The sequence below is a fragment of the Sus scrofa genome, chromosome 1, assembly GCF_054392235.1.
Source record: "Sus scrofa isolate SSC_HxYL_T2T_F1_AM1 chromosome 1, Sscrofa_HxYL_maternal_Yorkshire_Landrace_v2.0, whole genome shotgun sequence".
Lineage (NCBI taxonomy): Eukaryota > Metazoa > Chordata > Mammalia > Artiodactyla > Suidae > Sus > Sus scrofa.
In genome coordinates, this window is record NC_139383.1 from 233,083,197 (window position 1) to 233,096,072 (window position 12,876).

The window sequence follows — 12,876 nt, forward strand, 5'->3', positions numbered from 1 at the left end:
TCATCTTTGTTTCAAAATTGATGAGCTATGCCACACAACTCATTAGTATGCAAAAACATTGTTTCATTCCAAAGTCCAGTAAAATAACATATAAATAAAGGAATCAAGAATCTAAACAAAAATCTTAGTGGACAGCACATAGATATTTTAAAAGAAAAAAAAAGTGGGAAACTAGAGATACACATATTTGTCATATATCCTTTCAAAGGTGTTCTTGTCATATACACATTTTTAAATAATTTAAAATTGGAATCAAACTGACATAGCCCTCTCTGCTCATCTAAGTGAGTAAATCTTAAACTTCTATAGTTCCAGGCTTAGATAGATGACTCGCTGCTTCTAGAACTGCATTGCCCAATATGGTAGCCATGGCCATATGTGGCTATTAAATTTAAATTAGTTAAAGTGAATTTTTTAAATTTAGCTGAATAAGTAATTTTATCTCAATCATTTAAGCTAGTACAACAAACAATATAATTTCATCCCATTAATAGGAATAAAATGTGAACATTATGTGGTTATCCATATAGATAGATATAGAGAAACTAAGGCACTCATAGTTCAATATCGTCTGAACTTAATTAAAATTCCCAAAATCGGCTTGGAAGTTTTTAACATAGTAAGTGAATAAATGAACACATATATTATACATTTATCAGTCTCCAAGAGTTTGCATAATGTCTTATGGAGAACAAGAGCTCTTTCCCTTGATGTGTTGGAAACGGTAAGGATGCCCTCTGTCACTGGTCCTTTCTGATGTATCTGCTAGAGTTTCTAGCAATAATTTTTTGACTACAAAAGAAAAATAGAAAAAAAGTATAAACACGGTTCTCTGCAGATGATGCAATTGAAAATGAAAGCTTCAAGAAAATAAGCCAGTAGTTTCTAGAGGTAATGATAATCTAGTAGATTTGCAGGATATGTGATAAATCTACAACATCTACCATATTCTATGGTGTAGATCATGTAATGTTGGAAAATATAAGGGAGAAAAAAAGAATCCCATTTATGATGACAATAATATATAATGATTATTATTAGAGAACCATACAAATATAAATAAATGAAGACATACTATAAGTCTAATTGGGAAAACAAGATATAATAAGTATAACATATGAACAATAATCCAAAAAAAATTTGTAGTAAGATTTCAATACTGTCTATAAAAATAAATGTACTATACTTTAGTAAAAATTTTTAAAAGAAACCAAGTGTACAAGACCAATGTGAAGGAAACAGCAAAATTTTATTGAAGGTCATTAAATAAATTATGAAATACAAATTTGTGGTTGCCAAGGGGAAGGGGAGGGAGTGGGGTGACTGGAGTTTGGGGTCAGTAGATGCAAATTATTGCATTTGGAGTGGATAAGCAATGAGATCCTGCTGTATAGCATAGGGAACTGTATCTAATCACTTGTGAGGGAATATGATGGAGGATAATGTGAGAAAAAGAATGTATAGATATGTATATATGCATGACTGGGTCACTTTGCTGTACAGCAGAAATTGACAGAACATTGTAAATCAACGATAATAGAAAAAATAAAAATCCTTTTAAAAAATTTCTGAAATAATGAAGAGATGTGTATCAGTCCTATACTCAGTATTATAAATATTTAATCCCCCCCAAATCAACTTATAAGTCCAGTCTAACTTCTATCAAAAATTCTAATAGAATTTGTTTCCCTGAACTTGGCAAAGCTGGCTCATTTGAAAAGTGAAAATAAGTATTATTTTAAGAGCGTTTAAAAAATGAACAATGGAAAGCAAAGGTTGTAGTGAAGAAGAAAAATAGCGGGCCTGCCATAACATATACCAAAAATCTATAAATACATAAATCAAATATTAAAAATGTATTTGTATAGTTATAGACAAAAAAAATCAATGAATTAAAACAATGTCCAGAAATAGACCCATGTGTATTTAACTTATTATATTGTATAGGAGGGACTTAATTGAGAAAGGACACACTGTTCAATAAATGGTTATCCATTTAGTAAAAATATTAAGTCCCCTATTTCAGATCTTTCACATACAAAAAATTACTTCCAGGCAAAGAAAACAAAAGCAAAAATAAATAGAGGAGTTCCCATCGTGGCGCAGTGGTTAATGAATCTGACTAGGAACCATGAGGTTGCGAGTCCAATCCCTGCCCTTGCTCAGTGGGTTAAGGATCCGGTGTTGCAGTGAGCTGTGCTGTAGGTCGCAGACGAGGCTCAGATCCCGCATTGCTGTGGCTCTGGTGTAGGCTGGCGGCTACAGCTCCGATTCAACCCCTAGCCTGGGAACCTCCATATGCCGTGGGAGTGGCCCAAGAAATGGCAAAAAGAGAAGAATAAAATAAAATAAAATACTGAAAGCATAATTTACAATAAAACTTAAAAAAGATAAAATAAATAGGACTACATCAAACTAAAGAGCTTTTGCACAATGAAGGTAACTAGCAATAAAACAAAAAAGTCACCTACTAAATAGGAGAAATATTTGCAAATGAAATACATGATAAAGATGTAATATCCAAAATATACAAAGAGCTCGTACAACTCAACATCAAAAATAAATAATGACCCAGTTTTAAAATGGGCAAAAACAGGCACACAAAAAAATGCTTAATATCACTAATCATCAAAGAGATGCAAATCAAAACCACAATGAACTATCACTTCACATCTGTCAGAATGGGTGTTAGCAAAATGTCAACAAATAATAAGTGTTGGCAAGGATGTGGAGAAAAGAGAATCCTCAGGTTGAATGTAATAAATTAGTGCATCCACTGTGAAAAACAGTATGGGGAGTGCTCAAAAAAATTAAAAATAGAACTCTGTATAATTCAGCAAAACCATTCCTGGGGTTTACCTGAAGAAAACAAAACCAATAATTTGAAAAGATAGATGCACCCCTATGTTTATTGCATCATTACTTTACAATAGCCAAGATATGGAAGTAACTCCAATTCCCATCAGTAAATGAATAGATAAAGAAGATGTGGTACACATATGCAGTGAAATATTACTCAGCTATAATAAAGAATGAAATTTTGCCATTTAGGACAACATAGATGAACCTAGAGGGAATTAGGCTAAGTGAAATACGTCAGAGAGAGAAAGAGAAAGCCTGTATGATTTCACTTGGTCAAATAAATAATCAAACATGACAAAACAGAAGCAACCATAGACACAGAGAACAAAGAGGTAGTTGCCAGAGGAAAGAAGGATAGGGAGAAGAAAGAAATAGGTGAGGGAGATTAAGCGGTATGAATTTCCAGCTGCAAAATAAATGAGTCATGACATGAAATGTGCAGTGTGGGGAATATATTCACTGACTATGTAGTATCTTTGTATGGTGACACATTTTAACTAGACTTATTGTGGTGATCAGTTTGAAATGTATAGAAATATCAATCACTGTGTTGTGTAACAGTAACTATCACAGTGTTACATGTCAATTATACTTCGAAAAAAAATGAAAACAAACTCATAGAACAGGAGGTCAGATTTGTGGTTACCAGAGGTAGGAGGTGGAGGTGAAGGGGAAATTAGATGTAAGTAGTCAAAATGTATAAACTTCCAGTTAAAGGTAAGTACATACTAGGGGTGTAATATACAACGTGATAAATATAATTAACACTGCTGCATGGTGTATATGAAAGCTGTTAAGAGGGTAAATCCGCAAGGTTCTTGTCACAAGGGAAACCTTTTTTTCTGTTTCTTTAATTTTGTTATCTGTCGGAGATGATCGATGTTCACTAAACTTGCTGTGATACTCATTTCATGATGCATGTAAGTCGAATCGTGCTGTACACCTTAAACTTATACAGTGCTGTCCGTCAGTTATATTTTTTAAAAAGTGGAAAAAAAACATAATTCCATATGGATTAGAAGCCAAATATAATTACCAAAACTATCAAAAATTTGTAAGAAGATAGAAGAAATTTATAACTTTGGGGTATAAAAAGCTTCTCTAAATAAGGAACCAAAAAAAGTACAAGAAACAAGTACATAAATGTGACTACATGAAAAGGCAAGACATCTGTTTAACAAAAAAATACCAAATATAAAATTTACATAAGCACATAGAATATTTCTAAAATAATGCAAAGAAAGTAGAAATAGTAGTTTTCACAGAAGTTGGGAGTTGGGAGAAGATTAGGGATAGTAGACTTTTCGTTATATAAACACCCTTTAGTAAACCATTTTTTATTTTTCTCCATTTTTTAAATTTCTCACCTACTGTTGGAACAAAAATAGGCATATACTCCTTATCTTTATAACAAAAAGATAACATACTAGAAAAAAAATGTACCTAATAAAGAATGGGAAAATAATAAATATCCAGAGTATATCAAGAACTCCAACAATGACAAAAACCCAAAGAAAAAATGACCAAAGGATAGTAATACAAAATCATCTTTGAGGTGGCTAAAAACACATAAAAATATTACAGTTCTCTAGTCATCACATGTATTAACATTTAGAACATTTAAATCAAATCAAAAACAAGTTTTCACTTTTTAGTATGCTTAGGAAGATTGTAAACTTGGGTATTACTTGGGTAATATTCAGCATTGTTGAGAGTGGTGGAAAATATATAACCTTACAAAGTGTGGTTGTGAATGGGCCCTGGACTTTGGGAATACAGTTCCTCTGGAGCTATTAAAATTTAAAATGTTCATCCCGTGTCCCCCGGCAATTAATTTTCTCTTGAGCTACCTTAGAGAATAATCACCCAGATCACGTCTTTGCCTGGTTTTAGATGGAGCTAATTTGAGACATTCTGTCCATTGTCACTTCAGCCACTTTTAATGCCCTGAGTTCAGAATGATGAAACTGCTGTTCCCATAAACCAGCTTAAGAACTAGATTAGGAACAGCAAGATTTTAACAATGACCATTCACAAATATAATCCCATTCCAGTGTTAATGATCGTTTTTGATGAAAACCGGTCTTAGTGGAGGATTATGTTGTAAAAGTAGACATTAAACATTTTTTTTCCCTTTTTCTCTTTTTAGAATTTAAACCAGAATCCGAGGACTCTTTTGCCAAAATTTTATGGACTGTACTGCATGCAGTCGGGGGGCATCAACATCAGGATTGTAGTCATGAACAACGTCTTACCCCGCTCCATGAGAATGCACTTTACTTATGACCTGAAGGGCTCCACCTATAAGCGCAGAGCATCCCGAAAAGAGAGGGAGAAATCCAACCCCACATTTAAGGACCTAGACTTCCTGCAAGACATGCACGAAGGGTTGTATTTTGATACAGAAACATACAATGCGCTCATGAAGACGCTTCAGAGAGACTGCCGGGTAAGGAAATGCTCTTGCTGTGAAGGACTTTGAAAAGCTGTCTGTGGTAATGGAGTTCCCTTCATGGCTCAGTGGTTAATGAACCCACCTAGGATCCATGAGGTTGCTGGTTCGATCACTGACCTTACTTAGTGGGTTAAGGATCCGGCAATGCCATGAGCTGTGGTGTAGGGTCCAGATGCCACTCAGATCCACCGTTGCTGTGGCTGCTGCGTAGATCTGGAGCTGTAGCTCCGTTTCAACCCCTAGCGTAGGAACTTCAATATGCCACGTCTGTGGCCCTAAAAAGAAAAAAAAGAAAAGTTGTCTGTGGTAATGGACCTTTGTAAGGAAGATCTAAAAGCCAGCATGTGAAGTCCCATAGTTCCCAGTCCTGGCACTGATCCAGGCTTCCCTGGAGTTGAAGGAACTTGTGGATGATAAGGGAATTGTCTAGAGTCTCTTGATTTTACTAATTATCTATATTCGCTTTCTTTGATCAAATGAAACAAGATTTTTTTTCCCTCTTCAGCTTCTCCTGTAGGGAAGGTAGTGAAACTGGAGGGAAAGGAAATGTAGATCTAACACAATGATGAGCAAGAAAAGCCATATACAAAACTTGGAGGACATAAGATTCCAACAGGGAAGAGAAGCTTAGAGAAGATGAACTTGGTGGGATTGATAAGTGGATCCCTGGAAATCCAGTGTGGATGCAGAACCATGGGGTGGGCCCATTTGCTGAAGTCATTTTATGGGATCTGGATCTGAATAGAGGGCAATTGGGAATGAGGCTTGATCAAGAATTAGGGAATTCCCGCCATGGCACAGTGGGTTAAGAATCCAACTGCAATGGTTTGGGTCACTGCAGAGGTGCAGGTTCGATTCCCAGCCCGGCATAGTGGGTTAAAAGGTCCCATTGCTGTACCTGTGACATAGGTTGCAGCTGTGGCTCAGATTCAGTCCATGGCCCAGGAACTTCTATATGCCATGAGAGTGGTCATTGAAAAAAAAAAAGAAGAACAATGCCAGAACAAACACAATTGCATGTAAAGTAGCCAGAGCGATCGATAGTCAAAAGGAGGAAGAATCACAGTTTGAAGTCCCCCTAGTCTGCAATGCTTAAGAAAAAAAAAGGAAAGAAACAAAAGTCCAGGATAAATTTTTCTGACTTGATAAATTTACAGAAAGTAGGTAAAAGCGCTTTTGGAGAAACAGATGAAAATACAACTCTGCTGCGTTCAAGAGGATGATGATCATTTGATAACAAATCCTCAGGAATGTTATTTCCTGGCCCTGTTGAACATGGGAGAACCATGCAGGTTCTCAGCTGAGCTGGACATGTTGGACACAGGCGGATGACGTGCTTTGGTGGGTTCAGTCCAGGCCTGACCAGGGCTTCCTGGAGGGTGAACAGGACACATAGAGCCTGAACCCTGGGAAAGATGGGGTGTGCCTTGGCCTTCTGTGGACCTGGTCAGATGACCCACATTGTGGCAGGGAGAGCGAGTTCCTTCTTGGCCAGACGTGAGCTCACCTGCAGGTGAAAAAGGCAGGTTCACTGCCCCATCTGAATTATGAAGTGGAGAATCCTCACCGAGAAACGCAATCCCACTGTTTCTTGTGTTTTTTTTTTTTGTTTTGTTTTTTTGTTTTCTACTTTTTAGAACGTGTAGGGATAACACACAGAGATGTGTCCTTGGAGTTGTTTATTTCATTGGTAGAGGATTTACTCCACAGTTCCTATTCTTTAGCTGCCAAAGAATGAGTGGGCCAAACTAGCTTAAGATTTTTTTTCCTTTTTTTAAATTGAAATATAGTTAATTTATAATGTTGTATTAGTTGTAAGTGTACAGCAAAGTGATTCAGTTATATATATATATATATATTCTTTTGGGATTTTTTTGCTTTTTAGGGCCGCACCTGAGGCATATGGAGTTTCCCAGGCTAGGGGTCGAATCATAGCTACAGCTGCCAGCCTATGCCACAGGCACAGCAAACACAAGATCCAAGCAATGTCTGCAACCTACACCACAGCTCACAGCAACACAGATCCTTAACCCACTGAGCAAAGCCAGGGATTGAACCCACAACCTCGTGGTTCTTAGTCGGATTCATTTCCGCTGTGCCATGAGGGGAGCTCCTATATATATATATATATATATTCTTTTTAAAATTACTTTCCATTATAGGTTATTACAAGATACTGAATAGAGTTCCCTGTGCTGTCAGTAGATCCTTGTTGTTTACCTATTTGATATATAGTAGTGTGTATCTGTTAATCCCAAACTCCTAATGTATCTCCCCCCTCCACCTGCTATCCCCTTTGGTAACCATAAGTTCTTCTTCTATATCTGGGAGTCTATTTCTGTTTTGTAAATAAGTTCATTTGTATTGCTGTTTTAGATTCCACATATACATGTTATCATATAATATTTGTCTTCATCTTACTTCACTAAATAGCCTAAGATTTTTGATGCATTATTTTATGTAATGATCTCAATAGCCATTTGAAGTCAATACCATTCAGACTTCCATTTTAATTGGAGAATAATTAGGTTCTTAAAAAGGTCAAGAAACCCGGAGTTCCCATTGTGGAACATCGGAAACTAATCCGACTAGGAACCATGAGGTTGTGGGTTTGATCCCTGGCCTTTAAGGATCCGCGTTGCTGTGAGCTGTGGTGTAGGTCGCAGACGTGGCTCGGATCTAGGGTTGATGTGGCTGTGGCGTAGGCCGGCAGCTACAGCTCCTATTAGACCCCAGCCTAGGAACCTACATATGCTGCGGATGCAGCCCTAAAAAGCAAAAAAAAAAAAAAAAAAAAAAAAAAAAACCAGTCCAGCATCACCTAGCATGTCAGTGACAGAGCCCACACCTGTTTGGGGCCAAAGCATGTGCTTTTAGCAATTGAAATGTGAAGATTCAATGTAAGATTCTTTTAAACTATCTCTTCAGAAGTCATGGGAAGAACAGTGGGAACCAAGAAAACAACAAAAAATATCCAGCTGAAGCTATTCAGATATCTGGGTGCATACGAGGGATTCGTGTTTTCTTTTAAAAGAAGGAAAAACAAAACATACACATTTTTTGGTAGAAACCTTTTCCTGTGCTTTTCTACCCTGACAGGATGTGGGTGAAAAGTGACTCTCAGTTCCCCCAGAGTTTAATACAGTTTTAGATTTGCTTTCTCTTTGTGTATGTGTGTTTCTTTCCTCTTAAATATGGAAAGCCTTTTCTCTGCTGTCTTCCAAAACCACAGGCTCCTATGCCAGAAAAAAAGGAAAGGTCAAATGTAAAAAGCCATTGCACAGGATTTGTCTGTTTATTAGCATTTCCTGAGCCCAGTCCTGATAGAACCAGATCAAACATGATTCTTCCTCGGGAATGAGACCCTGGAGATTTGCCTTTTTACTTTTTGAAGATTTGTTGTTCTTAGGAGCATAAAGGTCAGTGTAGAGGTACCCTGAGGCTAACTCCCTCTCTTTCATTACATTTGAACTTGTGCAAGACACAGATCATGAAGCTTCCTTAAACTGTGCACATTTGTCTTTGGAAAGGCTTTTCTTGGGGGTGGTATTGGAGCGTGTAGAAGCTGTGTTTGGAGGGAACGTATACCCCTTCTGTGATCTGCCTTGACCATGACCAAGGCCTCTGTGATCTGGAGTCAGCAGCTGATTCTCAGAGTAGAACTGTTTTGAGGAAGGCACATTTCTAGAATAGTAGGTCTTAGTATTTAATAATATTTGCATAGGCCTCTTTGCAAAACTGATGAAAGCTGTGAACCATCTCCCCTGAAAAATGCCTACCACACACAGTTCATGAATCCCTTGAAGCCCATCATCCCCCTCCTAACTCCACTGCACCCTAGGCTGAGGACCCCCATCCCAGAGCCAGGCAGACTCATCTCCGTCTTTCTTCAGATCATCCTCTAAAGGGCTGGAATCAGATGTGTGGTTAGAATTACCTACCTACAGCATATCTTACCCTGATATCTCCCTCACTGTGCAGAACTGAGCTTTAGCATCAGCTGAGGTGCTGTAGAGATCCAGGAAGGATGTGACATCACTCTCAGGCTCATGATCAGGAATCTCTGCTGTTAATATTCCTCTAAGTGAGGCAGTACTGCGAAGGCTCTAGAAACACATCAGGCAGGGACTGCATTTGTGTGGCAGCAGCCCAACCACAGAAAGGTAAACTAAAATTAATTAATTAATTAATTAACTTTTTAAAAAGGGAGTTCCCATCGTGGCTCAGTGGTTAACGAATCTGACTAGGAACCATGGGGTTGTGGGTTTGATCCCTGGCCTTGCTCAGTGGGTGAAAGATCCAGCATTGCTGTGAGCTGTGGTGTAGGTCGCAGACACGGCTCAGATACTGTGTTGCTGTGACACTGGTGTAGGCCAGCAGCTACAGCTCTGATTTGACCCCTAGCCTGGGAACTTCCATATGCAGTGGGGTGTGGCCCTAGAAAAGACAAAAAAAAAAAAGAAAGAAAGAAAAGAAAAAAAAGAAAGGTGAACTAGACCCATGTTAGGATATGGCCTTTTGCTCACATATCAGACGTGTATTCCAGACCTACTGTGTACCAACGTCAGGTGTTGACTCCTCGTTCAAAACCAAGCTATGATGTTACCCTTAATACCTTAGAATATGATCATTGCACTTAATATGCTGAATGCCATATGCTGAATGCCATATGATGAGTAGGTAACATCATATCTTGGTTTTGGACGAGGAGAAGCATTCTCCAGGTAGGCAAAGAAGTGAAAGCATATATCGAGGAAGAGAGAATAAGCTAAGCATGACATGCTGTTATGCATTCCAAGAACAAGACTTGTTTGGTGTTATGATAATAGTACAGGAACATGTGAGGTAGGAGAGAGAAGCAGTCAGGAGCCAAATGATGTCCAAAGACCCTTGTGGGTGGTGCCAAGTCCTCCTAACAGCTTAGAGTGGCAAATCCAAGAATTCTAGACTTTCAGACCCCAGCTTGTCTGTTGTTTCCAAATAGAAACCGTAGGCCTCCTAACCTCTTGCTGACCTCTTCTTGCTTCCTGCCCCCACCTCTTTCATATTTCAGCTTGACATCTCAGACCCCAGGACTCCACTTCCCTCACGTGACTGCTGGCCGGAAGACACTTGCCTGACTCACTAACCCAGCTTGACCTGCATACAGTGCACCCTGCTCCCCACAGACCATTTCCCTAACTCCCAATCAGAGCTGCTGCTTTGGACTCAGCATCCAGAATGGCCTGAGCCCCCTCAACCCACACTGAGAGCCTCTTAAATGCCATCTTCTCCTGTATGCCTTGAGCAGCCACCAAGGCTCTTCCCCTAGTTTCCTGAGCCCAGTCCCAGGCCCTTGCCTGTAAGCCTGGCCCCCTGTAATGGTCCATCCTGCCAACTCCTTCACGCAGCACATTGGCCATTGGGAACTCTTCTAGAAAACTGAACCTGCTTTATCTTTCAACCCTGGGGAGCTGATTTCCCCACAAGAATCCGATAAAGGGTGCTTTCCAAAATCAGGAATCCAGACCTTGGGTTCTCACAGACTCCCACATCTCTGTTCCCTATTGGCTGTGTCTATAGAAAATGGACCTGTGAAGAATCAGGTTCCTTTTCTGGAAGCACTTCCTTTTCCTGACCTCACCCTCTGCCTACTGCAAAATCCGTCAATACTCTTGGCCCAGGGTAAGAGTCAAGGAGCAGAAAGTACTGCCAGGACCTCATAGGTCACTTGCCACCAAAAAACAGGAAGGATTTATTCAAACCATCCCCCACAGTATCCATGTGACAGAGAGGCTGAGAGGCATATCCTATGTGTAAACTGTTCTTCCCAGGGATCCGTCATCTTCCTCCCATCCTCTCCTCTGCCTGTCTTCCCTGGCCCAGGGAATATGGTCAGCATGAAGCCAGTTGCTTACATCAGTACCCTCATCCTTCCTTCTTGTTCTCTTTCTCCACACTCAGTAGATCATCATATCCGGCCTGCCTCTTAAATAGCTCTTGGATCTGCCCCCTCCTATGCAGATGAATAGCCACTGCCTTGATTGAGACCCTTCATCACCTGGAGTTTGGCAGTAGGCTCTTCACTAGTTTTTACTGCCATTGCCTAGCACTTCCACTGCTGCTGCGGGACTGATTCTCGTGTCAGAAGACCACCAGCTCCCTGAGATCCTCTAGCTGAGATTCCCCACTGCCTTGAGGCCGAAGCCTATATACATGCTTCCTAGCTTGGAGCATTCAGATCCTTCCTGATCTGGTCCTTGCCACTTCTCCAGATGCCCTCTCAGGTTCCCACTTCAGCTTTCTCTCTCCCTTCTCCCCAGAGCATGCCCACTCTCCAGCCATTCTGATCTACCGGACACATTCTCTAAAGGTTTTGGTCTTTTCATGCATGCCTTACTCTGCTGGACCATTCTTCTCTTCTCTCCTTCACCTGCCCCCACCTATTCATTTTAGGACGACCTAGGTGTCATTGCCCCTGAGACCATCCTGCTGTGGTTCCCCAAGCCTCCAGGGTGAACCTCTTTAGTGTTGAACATACTATTTTATTTATTCACATGTAGATCTTTGAGCCTGAGGATCAAGCCTTATTCTGTCCTTGTTATCTTCGATGCCTGGTGCTTAGTAGGTACTTAGGAAACTGTTCATTGAAACACATATTTGAACAAAGGAAAAAACTGTCTGATGATAGAAGAAGACAGGTTTAGGTATACCTGCAAAAAAAAATCTTTGGTGACGGTTTTTTAAGTTCTGCCTGTTTTGGAAGAAGTATCCAGTTTCACAGCAATGCCTGCCAGATACAGCACTGAAAATTTCATAAGGCAGATGTTCTCCGTTTTGAATCACTTGGGATTTTTTGAAAAACTGTATTGATTGTCCCATGTTAAAAGTCATTTGTGTAACAAAAGTAGTTTTGTCTTTCTATTGTTTTCCCATAGAAAGGATGTTGTAAATAGTCATTAGGCTTTATTTTATTTACTACTGATCCTTGCCTCCTTTAGGTCTATGCACTGTCTCCTAGCTAAACTAAATATCTGAAAGGCCAAAGCTTATTTCTTGTACCTCTCTGCAGCTGCATATCTGCCTTATTGTGTATTTGCACGATATATTACAAGATGGTGAAGTTAAAATTAAATTGAAATTTATGCATTAATTTTGGGAGAACAGTTAGGAACTATTTTGGCATTCATTTTTAATTTACTATAATTATTTCTTCTCTGACATAACTTAGTAAAAGTCTAAACCCAGCCTCATTGAATGAATTTGATAAATTATTGCATCTTACAATATTTATTGGTAACTCTGGGGAAATGACATTGGTACAAAGTATATTAGTGAGAACTTGCATTTGCAATTCAGATAGTTCTTATTCCTTCATGTGAGAGTTTTATCAGACACAGTCTTGATAATTAATGACTTAAATGACTTATTTTACATTTATTCTTATTTTTGTGGAGCACCAAAGTTATTAATTTTTATGTAGTGGGGAAGCAATTTTCTTTTTTCACACAAATGTCTGTCACCATAAATATTAATATCAATGAAATATTAATGAGACCAGTCTTATGAATACTGAGACT

General features: G+C 39.1%; 1 protein-coding gene across 3 annotated transcripts in view; it reads left to right on the forward strand.

Moving 5' to 3' along the window:
• The window catches only part of PIP5K1B (phosphatidylinositol-4-phosphate 5-kinase type 1 beta), a 340,526-nt gene that overhangs the window by 200,008 nt on the left and 127,642 nt on the right, over positions 1-12,876 (forward strand). For all 3 annotated transcript variants that reach the window (XM_021064629.2, XM_021064626.2, XM_084987622.1), the window contains one exon: positions 5,012-5,311. In XM_021064629.2, coding sequence (XP_020920288.1) covers positions 5,012-5,311 — 300 coding nt within the window. The remainder of the gene's footprint in view (positions 1-5,011; positions 5,312-12,876) is intronic.